At 55.4% G+C, this 20,200-nt stretch overlaps 2 protein-coding genes across 2 annotated transcripts; one reads left to right on the forward strand and one right to left on the reverse strand.

Moving 5' to 3' along the window:
- The first annotated feature begins 11,619 nt into the window (after nt 1-11,619).
- Nucleotides 11,620-14,722, forward strand: OAZ1 (ornithine decarboxylase antizyme 1). The gene is given in 6 exon segments (XM_084249539.1): nt 11,620-11,877; nt 13,049-13,106; nt 13,108-13,194; nt 13,505-13,677; nt 13,962-14,047; nt 14,187-14,722. Coding segments are annotated over 6 exon segments (687 nt in total). The 5' UTR covers nt 11,620-11,731; the 3' UTR covers nt 14,324-14,722.
- Nucleotides 14,723-16,641: 1,919 nt separating this feature from the next.
- On the reverse strand, nt 16,642-19,947 carry PEAK3 (PEAK family member 3; the record flags this gene model as incomplete). Its single annotated transcript, XM_084248624.1, has 3 exons — nt 16,642-17,421; nt 18,831-19,366; nt 19,866-19,947. 3 exons carry the CDS (start codon nt 19,945-19,947, stop codon nt 16,642-16,644), a joined length of 1,398 nt encoding a protein of 465 aa, XP_084104750.1.
- Nucleotides 19,948-20,200: the final 253 nt, after the last annotated feature.

A 20,200-nucleotide genomic window follows, 5' to 3' on the forward strand; every position in this document is an offset into this window, starting at 1 on the left:
AATGAATTCCATATAATATGGTTGAACTCGGCCTCCCTGGTGGCATAAGAGGTTAAGCACCACACTATGAAGCAATCCGCAGCCTCTGCAGCACGAGTTCGATCCCCGGCCGGCCAGGGAGCTACCCACATGGCACAGCAGGCCTCTCCGGTCTCTGCTGCTGCTCCCCGCAACAGTGTCTTTCAGTCAGTCTGCCTGTTCTGCTCCCTGCTCTGTCTCTGGTGAATCCTCTCACCCCTCCCCCCCGCATCTCTGGGCTGTACCCCAGCTCTTGTATGCATAAATAAATCTCAAAAAATATATATAGTTGAACTAACAGCTCCAGCCCTGTGAGTTCAGGTATAATCTTTTATATATATATATAAAAGATTTATTTTTATACAAGAGCTGGGGTACAGGCCAGAGGCGCGGGAGGGTGAGAGGATTCACCAGAGACAGAGTGGGGAGCAGAACAGGCAGACTGACCGAAAGACACTGCTGAGGGGAGAAGCAGGCGCGACAGGAGAGGCCTGCTGTGTGAGGTGGATTCTTGCCAGTCGGCCGGGATTGAACCCGCACTGCAGAGGCTGTGGACAGCTTCATAGCATTGCGCTCAACCCGCTGCGCCACCGGGGAGGCCCTCAGGTGTAATCTTAAAATACCACTTTGGCTGGTAATTACTACCATATCCATTGGTAGTTACCAAGATGGCATATAAATTAACCCCTCCCATAATCACTTTCCACAGGGCCTGTCTGTACACACTAACCCTGACCAGGTAAAAAGCAACAAGCTTACCTCTAAAGCACCAAGAGATTTTTAAATACTCTAGGTGAACTGTGTATTTTAAAATGTGTAACAGGACCTGACTTCCATAATTTTAGGTCAGTGCCTCTCCATGAGGGCTGCTGCTGCTCGCAGGGGACCCTGGGTGATATCCCGGCACTTGTGTGATCGTGACATTGGGGGTCTCCCTGGCATCCAGCGGGTGGGGGCGGGGATGCTGCTCAGACCCCACAGTGCCCAGGACAGCCCCCCTCCCTCAACTAAGAGTTATCTGCCCCCAATTGGCAACAGTGTCAAGGTTGAGAACGCCTGTGTAAGCTGGTGGAGACACGATAAGGTATGAAATGCTATCGCAACAGAAATTGGCTACTAAGTTCTAGCACTTTGCTGGACCCCATGAAGCAGGGCCTGGGGCCAGTGTGGGAGCGCAAGACAGTGGCTCTGGAGTCAGAGACGCCAAAGGGACCCCATCAGTTCTCACTGTGGCGGTATAAGTTCAGCATCACATACCGGGGCACACCCGTCTCTGAGTGATCATGGGAACGGCTAGGTGAGGAAAGGTTTCTGCAGGACCTGATCTCGAGGCTGGGCTTCATTAGGGTCGTGATCAATGACAAGTACTAGAAAAGCAATGTAAGGTTTTCCAACACTGAACCCAACATACAGGCCTCCCAGGGAGACCTCCCGGGTTCAATTCCAGACTTCTGCAGTAATGCTAGTCAGATTTTTTTTTTTGTTGTTAAAGATCTATTTATGCCTACAAGAACTGGGGTACAGGCTAGAGGTGTGGGGGTGAGAGGATTCACCAGAGACAGAGTGGGGAACAGAACAAGCAGACTGACTAAAACACACTGCTGAGGGGAGCTGCGGGGAGACAGGAGAGGTCTGCTGCACCCTGTGGGTAACTCCCTGGTTGGGAATCGAACTCATGGTGCAGTGGCTAGTGACAGCTTGATAGTGCTGAGGCTTAACCCCTCCGCCACCGGGAGGCCCCACGCTCCTCTGTATCTTTAGGTTAAAGAAGGCTGTGTAACAATACTCTCTCTGTCCACAACTGTGTTGTTGTCTCTCCTTTAGATTCTGTGTCCTTCGATGCTGAACAGGGTGGAGTGTGCATTCCCACCCTCCCTGGTCTCAGTCTCCAGCTCTGAGAAAGGGTTTGCAGGATCCATAAGCTCAAGGTTCAGGGAGCCCCTGTGCCCCCACAGAGTATAGCACGTATGCCTCCCTTCACTCGAATCTCCAGGCCTGTCCTTGCCTGTTCACACACGTGTCCATATGTTCCTACTGGGGATGCTGTGTTTGATGTCACCAGCCTATATGCCACCTCTTCTAGGAAGCCTGCCTGGATTAACCTCATGTAGGCGTCATCTGAGACTCAGCATTTCCTGGTACCTCTCTCACTGGGTGCTTCATCACAAATATTCCTTCCTTTACTCACTCATTCATTACTTGATTATTTTTTTAAAGATTTTTTTTAAATTTATGCATACAATGGGCCTCCCCAGTGGCGCAGCGGTTGAGTGCTGGGTTGTGAAGCTGCCCGCAGCCTCCACGGCGCCGGTTTGATCCCCGGCTGCTCCCCGGCCACCAGGGGAGGGTCCCACATGGCGCGCAGACCTCTCCTGCCGCCCGCTGCTCCCCTCAGCAGTGTACTTCGGTCCTTCTGCCTGCTCTGCTCCCCGCTCTGGCTCTGGTGAATTCTCTCACCCTCCCGCGCTTCTGACTGTACCCAGTGCTTGTATAAACAAAACAAACAAACAAATAAATAAATAAAACATGCCTCTTTAAAAAAAAAAATTAAAAAAAAATAAATTTATGCATACAAGAACTGGGGTACTGGCCAGAGGCACAGGAGGGTGAGAGATTCACCAGAGACAGAGTGGGGAGCAGAACGGGCAGATGACCAAAATACACTGCTGAGGGGAGCGGAGGGCGCGACAGAGGGTATCTGCCACGCCATGTGTGAATCTCCATGGCCGGGAATCAAACCTGCACTGCAGAGGCTGTGGACAGCTTAAAACCGCTGCGTTCAACCCGCTGCGCCACAGGAAAGCCCTCATTACTTGAGTATTGATTATGCACTGTGGTATGGAGTACAGGCCTCAAAGACAACCCATGTCCTAGTTCCAGGACCAGGGGACACGTTACCACACGTGGCAGAAGGCACTTAGCAGAGGGGATGAGTTGAAGCCCCTGAGATGGGAAGGTCCTGGATTCCTGGGTGGGGGTGGGGGTGGGGTCCTCATGAGGGTCCTCATAGAGGGAGGAGGGTGTCCAAGGCAGAGAGTTGGGAAGGGGCTCACAGCACGGCTGGCTGTGAGGACGCAGGAAGGGCCTGCTCCCGGGATGTGGAGCCCCTAGGAGCTGGGATAGGCGGGAGACGGGCCCCTGGGGCCTTGGTGGGGCAGCCTGCCCGCACCCTGGTTTAATGTAGCCCCATGAGGTCATGTCAGACTCTTGACTTCCAGGACCATGAGATGACAAGTCACGAAATCTGTGATTTGTCCCAGCTGCGTCAGGAGCCGCACGCGAAGCCTGGAGCTCTAGGTGCTGGGGCGATGGACACACAGACACAAGCTCTGGCGGGGGGCGTCCCCTTCTCCCATGGGGAGACGGGAGCAGCTGCGGAGGAACTGCTGTGATCTGAGCGAAGACAAAGCCCGGTGGGAGTGAGTCCCGGACGTCCGGGGAAGGTGCCCGGGCAGCAGGCACAGCCCTGGCACAGGTCCGGGGCGGGGCAGGACAGGCCTTCGGGCGCGTCCAGGAACAGGAGAGTGTGGAGCAGCGGGAGCTGGAGGGAGAGAGGCGGGAAGCGCGGGCAGGAGGGGTGGGGGGCCTGCTGGGCGCCTGTGGGCAGAGAAGGGGCAGGGTCTGGCTGAAATGTGTTAATCACCTTTTCCTTTGGAGGGAACTTCAGGTTTACAGAAGAGCTGCCAGAGCGCCCAGGGCGCGTCCACCTGGCCTGACAGTGCCCTGGAGGCTGCGGACGCCTCTCACCGCCCCCGACCCTGGGGCCCCGTCTCTGTCCTGCCGGCCACTCTGTCCTGGACCCGCGGCAGCTGCCGCGACTGCGACGCTCTCCAGGGCGGGACAGGCTTCCCGTGTGTCCCTTGTCTCCCTGCCCCGGGCAGCTGTGAGGCTGGGCCGGTGTCTGGGCTGAGCCGGCTCGGTCTGAGATTTTCTCGCGATCAAATCGGGTTTGTGGTTTGGGGAAAGGCCACAGGGAAGCAGGCGCCTCCCGGTCACGGCACACCAGGGGGTCCCCGGCATCCACCCGTCCACCCTGCCCACCTGGCTCAGGGGGGGCCTCCGTGTCCAGCGGCAGGAGGCTCAATTTTGAGTCCAGTTCATCCCGAGGGAGGACTGTGTGGACTCTCGGTCTTGGGGGGATTCTGAGGGAAAGGGCATTTCTCTGCAGGAACGGCCTCCTTTGCCTTTCACCAGATCCCTTTGCTTCTGGGCGTGGAGCTGAGGAGACAGCCCTCCTCACCCGTGGGGAGGCAGAAGCAGTGTTCGGGACTGGCTTTTGGAGAGCAGGAGTAGTGGGGTTCCAACGTTGGGGCACCTGGGAAGGGAAAGTAGCCCATTTCTTGGTCTCCCCCATGACTGACACAAAGCCTTTTCTTTAGTCAGAGGCTCATTTTCCAGACTCCTCTTACTCTGTTATGGGTTCACTGAAACCCCAAAACATATCGTGGCGTTTCCCCTCCAGAGCCTCAGGATGCGGGTTGATTATTCCCTTATGTGGGAACACGCCTGCTGGAGGCTGAAGGTTCTTGTCCTTACCTCCCCCACCCAGGCAACGTCACTAGGCGGGGCCTTTGCAGGGTGAATGGGGAGCGGGATGGCCCTTGGGAATGGCCTAAAAGGGGCCCTGTCCCCTTCCATCATGGGAGGACAAGGAAGAAAACCTCTACGAATGGGGAAGGGAGCTCCTCGCCAGACATGGAATCTGCTGGAGGCTCAATCTTGGATTTTCAGCCCCTAGAACCATGAGAAATAAATGTCTGCTGCGTGTCGTCCCTCCAGTTTGTGGCGTGCCGTGACAGCAGCTTGCGTGAACTGACACAGGGTGGTGAACGTAAACGTTCAAGGAGATGGCGCTGGAACGGGGAGTTGCATCTGATCCAACAGGTCGTGTCCCTAGCAGAGGGGGGGTCTCACACGGAATGCACACGGCGGGGGGGGGGGGGCGCGGCGTGGAAGCTTTGCAGGAATAGAATTTCTGTGTAAGAGACGACAAAGTTCTGAAAATGGACAGTGGTCAAAGTTATGCAACTTAAAATGGTGGCTTTTAAAATCTGTTCACTTTTCTAACATATATGGTAGTTGATGTAGAAAAATACAAGACTTAAAATAATAAGGTTCAGCTGGGGCCTGATATTGTTTGACAGCAAAACTCAGGTATCAGTCCAAATTATGTTCTACTTGGATCATTATTTCAGAGGAGTTTAAAGGAAAAAAATAGAAGAGGGTCTCCCTGGTGGTGCTGGGGTTGAAGTCTCAGTGCTATCAAGCCATCTCCAGCCATCACAGCCTGAGGTCCATCCCCAGCCAGGGAGCTACCCACATGGCACAGCAGACCTCTCCTGTCTCCCCGCTGCTCCCCTCAGCAGTGTATTTCAGTCAGTCTGCCTGTTCTGTTCCCCAGTCTGTCTCTGGTGAATCCTCTCACCCCCCCACACCTCTGGCCTATACCCCAGCTCTTGTGTACATACATAAATAAAAAATAAATCTTAAAAAAAAAAAAGGATAGAAGAATAGAACTGCAAATATTAGGGTTGGCTACAGATGACATTTCTTACACCTCATTGTCTTTTGCTCAAACTGGCCTTGGTTACTATGAAGAAAGAAAAAGAAAAATTATCTTGGGGGGGCCTCCCTGGTGATGCAAGGGGTTAAGACGCAACCGATAAAGCTGTCCACAGCCACTGCAGCATGAGTTCAATCCTCGGCCAGGGAGGAACCCACAGGGCGCAGCAGACCTCTCCTGACTCGCCCAGGACCCTCCCATAGCAGTGTGTTTCAGTGGGTCCACCTGTTCTGCTCCCCACTCTTATCTCTGGTGAATCCTCTCACCCCCACTCCTCTGGCCTGTACCCCGGTGCTTGTATGCATAAATAAAGAAATCTTTTTAAAAAAATTATCTTGGCATGGTTCTCAGAGAAGACAGAGACTAGCTTGGAACTCTGAGTGGGGAGGAAAAGGGACAAAGGAGCTGGAGAGAGGGTGGTGGGGAAAGGAAAAAAAAGGAACCCAGGTTGGAAGAAAAGAAGTGAAACTCATTATTTGCAGAAGTTACGGTGCCATACACGGAAAATCTTAAAACCGCTACCAAAAAGGCATGAGAAACAATGAATGACTACAGCAAAGTGGCAAAACCAACATACCAAAATCTATTGCATTTTTTTGTACAAATGAGAATGAAGAGAAATAAACTTAAAAATAATTCTATCACAGTCACATCAAAAAAGAATCAAATACCTAGGAATAACCTAACCCAGGAGATGAGGAACTTATACAATGAAAACTACCAGATTCAGGACCTCCCTGGTGGCGCAAGGGGTTAAGACAGAGCACAATGAAGCTCTCTGCAGCCACTGCAGCACGAGTTCAATCCCCAGGCAGGGAGCTACCCACATGGCACAGCAGACCTCTCCTGTCTCCCTGCTGTTCCCCTCAGTAGTGTATCTCAGTCAGTCTGCCGGTTCTGCTCCCCACTCTGTCTCTGGTGAATCCTCTTATCCCCCACATGTCCGGCCTGTACCCCAGCTCTTGTATGCATAAAATAAGTCTTTTTAAAATAAAAATACATACAAGAAAACACCCAGTACAATGTAACTCTGTATCTAATTTCTCAAAGAGCATCTATTGTCCTTATATTTAGTAATAAAAATTTCATGGAAATGAAGATAAGATTGTGGAAGCAGAGGCCTGGGAATGTGGGGGCAGGAAATCTGGCAGAGCAATTACATTTAACCAGTGAAAAGGACAAATCATTGGAAAGACATTTCAAATGTTGCAAAGTGTATGAAGGGGCATAAAAAATACAAAATGTAAATTAGATAAAATAATAAGCCACCAGCATGAGAGAAACCCGTTGGTTCTGCCCCAGGAGTGAGTGTGTGGTTCACCAGTTGTCAGGAGGCAAGAGACGGTTTGGCACCGGGGTTGCTCTTTATCAAGCGCCAGCAGCTGTGTGTGCGAATGTGGGGCCCAGCACCGTCCACGCCTTCCTGAGCCTGCTTCTTGCCCCAGCTGTTGGACACGTATCAGACATGGCTGCTTCTAGCTCACTTCCCTTTTTCTTGCTGCTTGCTGGAGAGTGCAGAGGCCTGCTGACTATTTGTTCCGCTGAGTCAAGACAGCAGGAAGGCCAAGCTGGAAAACAACATTGAAGGGCAATAAAAGGAGACTCAATTCTTTTTACTTTTTAGCATTTTATTACAAAAACTTTCATGTGCACAGAAGTGTCAATATGTCGCAGTGAATGCCCAACACCTGCCTCTTAAGATTCCACCAGAAATACCTGCTGTGTTCCTCTGCCACATCTGTGCTCGCCTATTCGTGGTTTGTCTATGCAGCTACCTTTAAAGTTTCATTTTATTTTGAGTTTTTGTACATAGAAGAACTGGGGTGTAGGCCAAAGGTACAGGGGATGAGAGGAATCCCCAGAGACAGAATGGGGAGCAGAACAGGTGGATCCACTGAAATACACTGCTGAGGGAGCAGTGGATGAGACAAGAGAGGTCTGCTGTGCCATGCGGGTCAGCTCCCTGGCCAGGGATCCAACTCAGCCCCCAGTGGTGATAGTGCTGAGACTTAACCCCCAGGGCGGTCCCCTAAAGTTTCCTTTTAAAGGCATTGCAGATGTGACACACTTTAGCCTGCACACACCATGGATTATAGAGATCAATGTATGTCGTGGCTTCGCTGTACTGCTGAGATTTCCATGGAGGAAGATGGACAAGTCTTCACGCAGAGGGCCACGCAGAGGCAGAGCCTAAACTTTGCACACTCCATGCAGGAGTGTCCTGGGGGTTCTGGAAGGAACCGTCACCCACCTCTGACTTAAAACAAGTCAAATTTGTTTTCTCACCGTTGTAGCAATCAGAAGTTTGAAATGGGCCCCTGGAGCTAAACCCAGATGTGGCAGGCTGGTTCCTCCAAGGCTCCAGTGGGGTCTGCCTCCTCCCTCTGTAAGGACACTTGTGAAAACTCTGGGTCCCCAGGAATCCAAGACCCTCCTCCATCTCAGGGTCCTCAACTCAATATTACCTGCAAAATCCCTTTACCACATCAAGTGACATCACCATTTATGTTGTGGGTGTCTTTGAAGGCACTGTTCATCTGATTATACTTCATCAATTCTTTTTAAAAATCATATGAGAACCTCCCTGGTGGTGCAAGGGGTTGAGACACAACCTATGAAGTTGTCTGCAGCCACTGCAGCACGAGTTCAATCCCTGGCCAGGGAGCAACCCACATGGCGCAGCAGACCTCTCCTGCCTCTCCCGCTGCTCCCCTCAGCAGTGTATTTCAGTGGATCTGCCTGTTCTGCTCCCCACTCTGTCTCTGGTGAATCCTCTCACCTGCCTCCCCCGCTCTGTCCTGTACCTGGTGCTTGTATGCATAAATAAATAAATCTTTAAAAAAATTCATATGAGATTCCCAGCCTCTCCTGCCCCAGATGCTTAACTTGGCCATACTGGGACAAGCAGGCTGGGCCCCCCACCTGTGATATGCCTGTCTTATACCCTCTGCTATCCTTTCCCAGCAACTCAGCATTCGTCACCTCCTGGAAGCCCTCTATCCCTTGTACAGCCCAGGATCTTTCACCTCCTACATGCTTCCCACTCACACTGCTTTCTCTCTTGGCCCCCAAGACCACTGGGTGATTGCCTTGGACACCTGTGCTGATCTGGAGCCTTGTCAGCATGGCCTGCTGAGTTCGTCACAGGCACAGGTGTCATCTGCCTATTCCCTCAGGTGAGACAGAGAAAGTGACATTAGGGGTCACTGGGTATTATCTGGGACATCTGTGGTCATTGCAATGGTGGGTGCTCCTGGTATTAAGTGGATGGGGGTCAGAGATGCTGTTCAAGACCCCACAGTCCAGGAGAGCCCCAACAGAGTCACCAGCCCCAAATGTGGAAAGTGGGAATTAATGTCTACCTCAGTGTCCCAGCACCATAAATTCAAGACCCGAGACCCAACACAAGTAAGCCTGTTAGTGCTGGAGGACGTCAGGAAGATTTTGTTCTGGCCTCAGTGTTTATAATCTTAGTGGTAACAGGTGCTTCCCCCCGGCTTCCCAGTGAGTAACACTGCTGAAAATGGTCCTCACCTGCACCCAGACATCCTGCCTCCCTGGCGGCCCAGAGGGAGCTGTCAGAACTCCCGCTCCTGACCAGGCAGATGGGATACTGCCCCCATTCCCACCCTGGGCTGGGAGCCCTCAGGTGCACCTGTGGTGAAGTTCCCTGTCCAACCCTGCACTCCCTTTGGTCCTCCAGCCCCTGCTTTTTTTTTTTTTTTTAAAGAAATTTATTTATTTATGCATACAAGCAGCTGGGGTACAGGCCAGAGATGCAGGGGGTGAGAGGATCCACCAGAGACAGAGTGGGGAACAGAACAGGCAGTTTGACTGAAAAACACTGCTGAGGGGAGCAGCGGGTGAGACAGGAGAGGTCTGCCTGGCCATGTGGGTTGCTCCCTGGCCGGCTGAGGACTGAACTCTTGCTACATAGGCTATTGCTTCATAGTGCGGTGCTTAATCCCTTGCGCCACCAGGGAGGCTTTTTTTTTTTTTTTTTTTTTTTTAAACAAGCTGATCAGCTTGATTTTTACCAGAAGGCTAATTATTTTCTCTCCGACCACAATGAGTCCAAACAAAAGCATACCTGGGTTGGCACAAGGCCTGCCAGTGACAAAAGTCCCCTACCTGGAGGCTTGGGTCCTAGGCTTTTGAGGGTTCTTTGTGAACCAAAGAGGCCTAGCTATTGCTTGAATTTGTTCCCCAGATTCTGGCCCACTGGGTGAGGGGGAGCTCCTGGAGACACCCCACTACACAACTTCTGCATCTAGCCTCACACCCTCTGTACTGGGGAGTCATATAATGTCTCTGGGTGTGTAAGAGAGAGAGTGATTAAAACTCCACAGAAACTAATGATTGCAAATATTAGGCCAACCAAAGAAATTTCCCAGGGACAGAATATTTAATCATGTCATTGTTTAGAATTGCAGCTAATGGTGAAAACTAAAAGTAGATGGATTTTTATTTAACTTTATATGTAACTATTTCAATTTCTCTACAGGGCCTCAGTCCTAGGGGTTAAACACGGTGACTGGGTGCTGAGTGGCCAGTCATTGGCAGGTCTGGATCTTGGATTCTTGCCTCAGAACTGCCCATCTGTGCAGGACACCAGAAAGCTACCAAGAAACAAAAACCAGATTTCAAAACCTGGAGGCACTTTCAGCCTCCAGAAAACAGGGCTCTATAATAACAAAGATATTAATTCTACAAATACAGAGGATAGTGAAACACACCCATGGTGGGTGGCTGTGAGTCCCCTGGATGAATGCATACACCTCTGTAGAGAGATTGAAATAGTTGCATATAAAGTTAAATAAAAATCCATCTACTTTTAGTTTTCACCATTAGCTGCAATTCTAAACAATGACATGATTAAATATTCTGTCCCTGGGAAATTTCTTTGGTTGGCCTAATATTTGCAATCATTAGTTTCTGTGGAGTTTAATCACTCTCTCTCTTATACACCCAGAGACGTTATATGAAAGCTGCAGGCATTTTTATTTCTTATAAATACTATATAGATAAGAAATACCGCATTCCAGATGAAAGGCAACTTGGAGACACAGCTGCATACTATGGAGAGGAAATTGTTAGTTTCGTAATAATTAGGGTCCCTTTGGGGAAAAAGTGTGTGTTTTTAACCCAAACGGTCACAGTAGATAGGAAATAAAAAATCAGAGGCAGGAATTGTGAGGACAAAAAAAGACAAAAAACAGGCGTTCCTTCAAATCTACGCAACTTTGGTGTTTCTATTTGTCCCTAAAGAGTAGAGCCATGAGAAAAAGTAGAACCTGAAAAGAATAATATTTTTGCTCAGTAAATGCAAAATTTAGTCTAGACGTGAAATATTAGTGAATCTGAGGTGAATTTTGCTTGGGGCAAATTTTAGTTCACACAAAGTATCTGACTTCACCTGCAAGGAGTAATATTTTTGCTCGGTAAATCCAAATGGTATGCATAGAATTTTCCTAAATTTACACAGCATCTCTGTAAAACACGAGCGGCCGGGCCCGGCAGCAGTCACCCGCCCCGCCATCACCCGCGCGGGCGCTGCCGGACACTACTGTGTCCCCCGCGCGGCGGACGGCGGCACTGGACCCCCCACCCCCAAATACTCGGGGCCTTTGTCGCTCCCAGCTGCCGGGGGCGGGAGGGGTCCCGCTGGGGAAACGGACCCCGGCGAGAGTGACCGCGACCAGAGCGAAGCCTGGGCCGCTCCGAGGGTCCCCGAAACCCGCCCCGACGAAGACCCGGGCCCCAAGGTCCGGCTGTGGGGGGCAGGGCGGGGCGCGCGCGGCGCGCTCCCGGAGACAGGATGGCTCCGCCCCCTAGGAGCCCGCAGAGCGACGCCATACAGAAGGGGCGGACCCGAAACATCTGGACCAATCCTGAACGCTTCCCCAGCGCCTATCTCAAGTTGTCCGCCTATCAGGCGCCAGGAGGGGCGGGCACGCCAGGTTTTCCCGGCGGCCCCGATGCCCCGCCCCCTCGTGCGGCCGCGTTCCCGGCGGCGTGAGGGGCGTGGCCTGGGCGAGTTGCCTATAAAGGCGGGCGGCGGCGGCGGCGCCATTTTGCGAACGGCGAGCTGCGGCGGCGGCGCGGAGAGGCGCAGCGGAGGTTTTCCTGGTTTCGGACCCCAGCGGCCGGATGGTGAAATCCTCCCTGCAGCGGATCCTCAACAGCCACTGCTTCGCCAGAGAGAAGGAGGGGGAGAAACCCAGCGCTACCGTCCACGCCAGCTACACCATGCCGCTCCTCAGTTTGCACAGCAGCGGCGGCCGCAGCAGCGAGAGGTGAGCACCCCGCCCCCGCCCGAAGCTTCCAGAAGCGCTGGCCCGCTGGAGCCGCCGCGACGCCGCCCCCGTCCCGAGCGCGAGGGCCGCCCCTTTGTCAAGACCACAGTCGCGCCGGGCGGGTCCCCGGTGGGGGCGGGGGCAGGGCAGGGGTACCTGGGCGAGTTGGGGGCCCCTGAGGCCTACCTGGTCAGATTTGGGGGCTGACTTAGCCCCAGGCCTGGTCGGGCCCGCGAGTCCCGTGAATCTGCGTTTTCCGGGCGCGGCCATCCAGCCCCGGCCGCGGGTTTCGCGAGCGCCGTGCGGTGCGGAGAAGGCCCGGCCCCGCCGTGGCCCAAGAGGCGGGCGCCCTGTTAGTCCTTGGGTCCGGGCGGCCACCGCCCCCGGAAAGGCTCCGCGTTGATTCTGGGGGAGGCGTCGGGGCGTCCCAGCCCGGGGTGCGCGGTCTCTTGAAGAGAAGGTTTCGGGTGAAAGTGCTGTCGGCCAGGGGCCTGCAGGAAGTGCGCTGCTGTTGTGGTTGGCAAGATGTTGCGAGCGCTTTCCTGGCCCCTGGGGTATCCTTCAAGATGAGTGTTTGGGGGGGCCCCGATAGTAGCCATGCAAAATGGAGGCGACTTTGGGAGACCTGTTTACGTTGCGCAGCAAATGGCTGCTGGTGCTGGAGCGAGCGATTGTGAAAATCTCTCCCCCGAGGCCAGGGCCTCAGACTCCAAAATGACGCAACCTCGCAGGGCCCTGCCCCCTCCCCCCCACTTCGTTATTGCTGGAGGTCACAAACCCAGACAGTCTGCGGTGTGCGCTGCCTGGTGACCCTGTGAAACAGAGGAGCCGCGCTGGGCAGGGGCTGCTAGTGAAGACAAGTTTGTGGGCTCCCAGGACCTGGGGTGTCAGGTGTTTCCTGCAGTTAGGCTCAGGAACACAACTTGAGGCAGAATGGGATGAGGGGGGAGACCAAGTGCTTATCTTCCTGAGATCATAAAGGACCTGCTAAAGGGATGTTGGGCCCGTGGCCTGTCTCAGTCACTGGTCCTTTCTCAGACTGGTCAGGGCGGAGCCTGAGCTGCCCCAGGAGGTGGACATTGACTTTTAGACTTAGCAGGCAGCAGGGAAGGAGGGACTCCTGGAATGCCTAACCTGTCTGCCTGCTGCTGACCAGCTCATTTTTCTCCAGTTCCAGGGTCTCCCTCAACTGCTGTAGTAACCTGGGTCCGGGGCCTCGGTGGTGCTCCTGATGTCCCTCACCCACCCCTGAAGATCCCAGGTGGGCGAGGGAATAGTCAGAGGGATCACAATCTTTCAGCTAATTTATTTTACTCAGTAAGTATCTTGGGTCCTCTGCTGCAAGGTTGGGGGAGAGGATGGTGTGTGGCCCCACTTGCTGGAGACTTGTGTACCTACCAGGTACCCACGGGGTTCATGACACAAACAGCAGATCGGGTTGGCCTTGTCCCACACAACTGTAGTCTCTGCTCCCACTCCCTGCATTTCCACACTCAGCCAAACGGCACTGCGGGGGCTGGTGACTGGGTGTTTTGGGGGATTTTCCAAATTTTGGTGCAGCTGCAGGGGAGAATGATCTGCCCGTGGATGTGGGTGCAAGTGTGGGTTTGGTGCGCTCCCTCTGCAGGATAATCGGCTGAATGTAACAGAGGAACTAACGTCTAATAACAAGACAAGGATTCTCAATGTCCAGTCCAGGCTCACAGACACCAAACACATTCACTGGAGAGCGGTGCTGAGCAGCGGCTGCCTCTACATCGAGATCCCTGGTGGGGCCCTGCCCGAGGGGAGCAAAGACAGGTGAGGGTGTGCTGCTACCCCTTGGGGAAGGAGGGCCGCCCAGGTGTAGAGTCATACTGGGGACTCATTATTGAACAGTGGACTAACGCAAGTATTCACCTTGGGGGAATGCTGGGTTGTCTTGGTATTGAGTTGGTGGTGCCTGGGTTGTGGCTCGGCATCCGATAGTGCCCAGCACAGTCCCACAGAGGTGATCTTGTCCTGGGAGTGGGGGGGCACCCAGTGGATGGGCAGGAGGGGGCAGTGGGGCGCTCGAGTCAGCCGGTGCTGACAGCTGGCTTCAGCTTTGCAGTTCTTCTTGAGTTCGCGGAGGAGCAGCTCCACGCTGACCACGTCTTCATCTGCTTCCACAAAAATCGTGATGACAGAGGTAAGTGACTGCCCCTCCCCCGCAGGGAGGAAAGGCGGCGCAGGCCCGGGTCCTGCTGCGCCCTGGGCCTTCGGGCACGTGTGGGGAGGGGTGTTGGCATGGGTCGGTGGGGCGGCTCTGATGGCCTTTTCTCCTGCAGCTGCCTTGCTCCGTACCTTCAGTTTTTTGGGCTTTGAGATTGTGAGACCAGGGCATCCCCTTGTCCCCAAGAGACCCGACGCTTGCTTCATGGCCTACACATTCGAGAGAGAGTCTTCGGGTGAGGAGGAGGGATAGTGGACAGGCCCGCCCGGCTCCTCCCCTGCTGGCACCCTCACTGCAGCCCCTTCCCTGTCCAGCTTTTCTGTGGGGTGGCGACAGCTCTGTGCTCTGCCGTCAGGCCTGCTCGTTACTGGGTTTGTCCGCATGTTGTAATTGTGCAAATAAACGCTCACTCCAAATTAGCCGTATATTTCTTGAAGTTTAATATTGTGTTTGTGATACTGAAGTATTTGCTTTAATTCTAAATAAAAATTTATATTTTACTTTTTTATTGCTGGTTTAAGGTGATTCAGATTATCCTTGTACTTTGAGGAGTTTCTTATTTGAAGTCTTTTGGAAATAATCCTAGGTCTCTTAACTTGGAAAGATAGATACTAATTACTACTATCAAAATTCTGAATAAAGTGATGACATCTCCAAGACCATGTTGGCTCAGTGGTGTTAACCTGGGGCCTGGGAGGCTGGAAGAGGGTGGGTCTTGGGTCCAGGGAAGGTGTCCTTTGTTTCCCGAGGTGGGTGGGGGTTGCGCAGCATGTCAGAGCTGACTTGGCCCCATTTTTCAGAGGGGTGGCTGAGGGCTTGCGCTCCTGGCTACAGCTGGTTTCTGTGGACTCCAGGGCCCTTCAGCTCTTGGTCATGCTGTGGCAGAATTCCTGGCAGCTTCCACGCCTCACTACCTTTGCCTCCAGGGTGGGTCGAGTGGTATCCGCCCCAGTACTGCACTTTGGGCTGCCGGGGCTTGGAAAGGCTGTGGACGGCAGTTTCCTTCCCAGAGGCGCTGGTCTCACAGCAGCAAGCTGTGCCACTCCTCCCTGGGGGGGGGGGGGGTCCTGCCCACAGATCGAGGTGGTGCCCTTGATCTCACCAGTCACTTGGCCTTTTGGGATGGTTGGGGTAGGGCCAGGGCCCATTGGGACTTTTACACGGGGTGTGACTGCAGCCCAGTGGCCGTTGGACTTGGCAGCGGCATGCGGGGGCAGAATCACTTCTGGGGTGGAAGTAGCTGGGTCACAGGTGCCAGGCTGGGAAGAAGGGGAGCTGAAGGCGGAGGGGGTGGGTGATACTCCTACTAAAGTTGGTGGGGTGGCGGTGCCACCTGCTGGCGGCATCTGGGAACGTGGCCCAGAGATTGCTATCTGGGCCTTGCTGGGAAACTGCTCAGGGATTCCAGTATACCCAGGTGTGTGTGGTTGGGGGCGGGGCCAGGTGGGGGGCCATCTGAGTGATGATGGAACCAGCCTTTAAAGGTCTGCGGGGACAGAGACTCCCTTTGTCCCCAAGTATGTGGGCAGGGCCAGGTTGTTTGATGAGTAGGTGTGTAGCAGAGGAGTAGAAGGAACAGTGTTTCCGGTGAGGAAACAATCCGGGCCGGCTCTGAAAGTGCAGCCAGGGGTGAGCAATGAGCAGGAGGGGTGGCAGCTTGCAGAGCTTTGGAGAGGGTGTCTATTTTGAGGGTGCTAGGGAGCTGTAGATGTCTGAGCAGGAGAGGGATCTACTTATATTGGGATTAGACCCATCCAGGAGGGTGTTGGGGCGCAAACTGCACTCAAGGGCAGTGGGACCCCTCAGGGCTCCTGTCCTTGCCCTAGGCCACCTCATGAGCCAGAGAGGGCCGGGACGGGGAACTTATTTAGAGCAGGTGACATTGAAAGGTCTGTCAGATGGAGCATCTCATCCAAAGGCTTAGAGTAGAGACTGGACAGAATTTAGCCTGCGACAGAGGATCAGTGTGGGGACGCCTGTAAGGGAGATTGGGGAGGTGGCAGGGCTTGGGGACCAAAGGGCAGTCTGTGCTGGGGCCACAGGGTGTCTCAGGTTTCCCACCTCCCTGACGGCCTCAGGCGGTTCCTGACAAGGATGTTGGCACTAAGGACAAGGGGTGCTCCTGGGCTAGAGGCTGCGATTGCTGGCCTCAGAAGGGTAGTGTCCACTCTTACAGTGCCCAGCAGACCCTGGCATCAGAAGAGTACCCCAGCATCTTCTGGAAGGTGGGAGAGAGATCCTGCATACTCAGATGTTGATTGGCAGGGGTTGTCCACACCCGGAAGTGGGTTGAGCTGCCCTGGCATCAGAAAGCCTCAGGAGGCATTGGCCCTTGTATCTGAAAGGAGTGGGGTGGCACCTGCATTCTCAGAGAGGCCTTGGGCCTAAGCCCTCAGCATATAAGAAGACAGGCTTTGGAGGGGAGGGGTGCACACCCCTGCATGGCCGATGAGATTTTAACCCCCTGAGGGTGGGCATCCACCCCACCATGCTGACCACCAGCACCAGACCTGTGGAAGGTGCCTGCGTCTTGGCGATGCCCAGAACAGTCCTGTCCCTCTCCGCAGAGGTTAATGCCACAGCAGGGCCAGGGCGTGCCCCAACGAGGCTTCAGTGGCCTCGGTGAGGTATTCACAGCACAGCCAGTCTTCCAGGCCAGGGGCCTCCCCACCCGCGGCCCGCTCAGCCAGGTGCAGAACCAACAAGGTACGCCTGACCCGAAGCCAGGAGCCTAGTGGTGCCGTGTGACTGTTGAGTTCCGGTCCGGGTCCCCAGAGCAGAGTCTGGAGTGCGCAGCGCGTCTGGGCGGCCGAGGGCCTTAAGTGCAACAGCTGGGCCGCCAGGTGCCTCAGGCCCAGGGCCAAGGGTGTGGCCACCGGCATGGAGGGCCCAAGCAGCTCATGGAGCAAGCGGCCCAGCTGCAATGCGTGGGTGCCGGGCAGTCCTGGAGGCTGCGGGCGGGCATGGCCAGAGTCTGCGAGCAGCAGGCGCGGGGGTCCATGAGTCGGGCAGCCCCGAGGCACTGCTAGTAGTAGGTTCTCGGGCCGAAGTTCGGTCAGGACCGCGCCCCGATCCTCCAGGCGCTCCAGGGCGGCGCTCAGCTGCAGCAGCATCAGGGCGATGGCCCATGCCAACTCCGAGGGCCGCTGGGCGTGCACCTCCGCCAGCCACTGGGCCACAGTGCGCTCAGGAACTTCTGCCGTGAGCATCACGGGGCCTCTCCAGGGGGTGTCGGGTAGTGCGCCCTCGGGCACCAGGCCACACAGCCCCTGAAGGTTGAAATGCGGGGGCAGTGAAGCCTGTAGCTCCAGGCCCCATGGGTGTGGCTCTTTGGTTCCAGGTTTGGGCACCTGCAGGGCAGAAGGGACCATCAGGGCCAGACCAGGGAGCCCTCCCTCCCCCACCAAAACAGCCTTTCCTGTCAGGGAAGCCCTGCATTTCCCCGAAGCCTGCAGCCCACCCCAGCCCACTCCCTTCATGGCTGGGGTGGGGACTCCTGCCAGGCGTCTCCCGAAGTAGGGTTAGTGTTAACTGGGGTGTTCGTAAGAGCGAGGGTTTGCAGGACTGCCCCGGGGAGAATGGTGTGCCGGGCTCCGACCTCCCAGCCTGCCAAGGGGCGGCTTTTTGCCCCTGGGAGCTGGTGGTTGACGGGGAGCTGCTGTCCAATAAAATACAAGGGCCAGCCTTCACTTAGCGTTTCCTAGCAAGCCATGTTAAAAAAAAAAAAAGTGAAAAGAAATAGGTGAAGTTAATTTTCATAATCTAGAACCTGATCTGTCCCCTGTCTATCACGGGACGGGTCATCAGGGTGAAGCCAGCAGCCGGCTGTTTACTCTGCCACATGTGGGTCCTGCCCCGACCCTGCTCAGAGGTCACGTGTGCCTGCGCCTCGCAGCGCCCACAGCGAATATCTTGGTGGAGTTCTGGGGTTATATTAGATCACCTTGGGAGAGAAAGGGGGGCGTTTAACAATGACAGTTCCTGGGGTGGGTATGTTAAAAATAAACTCCCAGGGCTGCGAGCCGCCCTCAAGGGCTCTCTGTCAGCAGCAACTCAGGTCCTGCAGGTCTGTAAAACGGGCCCCACAGCATACCCTGCCACCCAGACGGGGCTCCTGGGGGCACCTGGCGCTCGGTGGTGCGGTCCGTTTGACAGAGTCGTGTGTTATTCTTAGTGTGTGCACAAAGGAGCCGGATGACTCGCAGTGACACGCTCCTGGCCGACCCCATGTAGGTGAGTGTTAACATGAGCAAATCCGTCTAAAAGCCCTTAGAGGGCCTCCCCTGGTGGCGCCGCGGTTGAGCGCTGGGCTGCGGGGCTGCCCACAGCCTCTGCAGCGCCGGTTCGTTCCCCGGCCACCGGCGAGGGTCCCCCCCCCCACAAATAATAAAAATAAAAGCCCTTAGAGTGGCACGAGGCACAAAGCGAGTGCCCGCAGCACAGTTGAATGTTCTTATTTCAAGCGGGAGCAGTCAGCTGGCGGTGGTTAATGAGTCAGCGGCTTTCTAGTGCCAGAATTCACGGGGAGACTCAAAATGCAGGTTCCCGGGCCATTGGGGGATGGGGAGGAGGTTTGAACAAGACTCCCAGGTGATTCAGATGCTGGCAGCCCCACATGTTGGAAACACGAGTCCGAGGGCCGACCGGTAATGCATATGTTAGTTGCAAAATAAACTATGAGGTCCAAGATGCAGGTATTCTGGGTTCTGCCCAAGGGGGACAATGGGGGACCCTTCCAAGGAGGGGTGGGAGGGCTCACCTTGGCGGCCAAGACATGCCATGCCTCCTCATCCACTCGCACCATACGGTAGTAGAGGGTGTCCCCACTCTCCACGCAGGGTGACCTGTCCAGGAGGCGGAAGCTGTGGCCTGGGTGGCAGGGCCCAGGGTGGCCCCCCAGAAGCCGGGCCTTGAGGCGGGCGTGCATGGTGTGGAGGCCTTTCAGCTGCCGGGCCTCCAGCGCTGCGTCCACAGCCTCCAGGCGGGACAGGTCACGGAGAGAGAGATCCAGGTGGGCATCGGGCCACTCGAAGGGCAGGTTTGCAGGGGAACACGCCAGCCCAGCCTTATGGGCACCTGCCCAGCTCTCGTTGACACTGAGGGACCCCAGGAAGCGCCTGCGAGGCTGACCTGGATTGGGACTGGGAGTGCCGGCCACCCGGGGGGGCAGGGACCTGGTCCTGGCTAGGGTCTTCTTGGGTAGGGGTGGGGGTGAGGACTCCGGGTCGGTGGAGAGGGACCCAGATGCCCGCGAGCGGCAGGCCTTGGCAGGCAGCAGGTGCGCCCGGATCTCACCTGTGTGGGGAGAAGTGGGTGAGGACCTGCACTGTGGGGCCCGCGCCCAGGGCTCCAGACCTCGGCCTCCTCTCTGAAGTGGAAATCATTCTAGCCCCAAGTGCGGGGTGCCCTGTGAGGTGGGGGCGCCAAGCTGAGGCTCAGAGGAGTGAAGAGTCAGGGTCAGAGAAACTTCCTGCGAAGGAGCTCCAGGGACCCTGCCTCCCGACACGGCCTCTTTAACCTGTTGCCTCATTCGGGCGAAGGCAACAGGCTTATTCACGCAGCGCAGGATTATCAAAGGCGGGGACGTTAACGTCGTGCCTTTCGCGTCCTTCGGCTCAGAGCTCCTCCAGCGGTACTGGGCCACTCCGACCTTGCGCTCCGTCACTGAGGCACAAGCCACCCCCTGCCAACCCCTAACCAGGACCCCCAGCACAACCCCCCCAGCACAGACCCCCCCCAGCCCAGGCTTCCCCCAGCCCGGGCCAAAGGCCCGGGGCGCCTCTCAGTGGCTCACCAAGGTTGCTGTAGGTGGGCTGAGCGGCCCAGCGGGGAACATCGGGACCGGGGGCCTCAGTAGGTAGCTCGGGGCTGCTCATGCTGCTGCGGAAGTTCAGGGGGCACGTGTGAGCGGGTGCGTGTGCGGTATCCAGGATGGGGGGTCTTCCTGCCCAGCTTTGACTTCACTGTGTGACCCTGGTGGGCTCCTTGCCCTTTCTGGGCCACCCCACAACTTTTCAGGGCGTGAACTCTGTACTTGTGCGGTGTGGACAGTCCAGCCAGGAGGATGGGCTGTTGGGGGGCAGCTGGGGGTAGGCAGTCATACCCCGGGGCTCTTGGGCCTTGTCCCCA

Source organism: Talpa europaea (genome assembly GCF_964194135.1).
Source record: "Talpa europaea genome assembly, chromosome: 12".
NCBI lineage: Eukaryota > Metazoa > Chordata > Mammalia > Eulipotyphla > Talpidae > Talpa > Talpa europaea.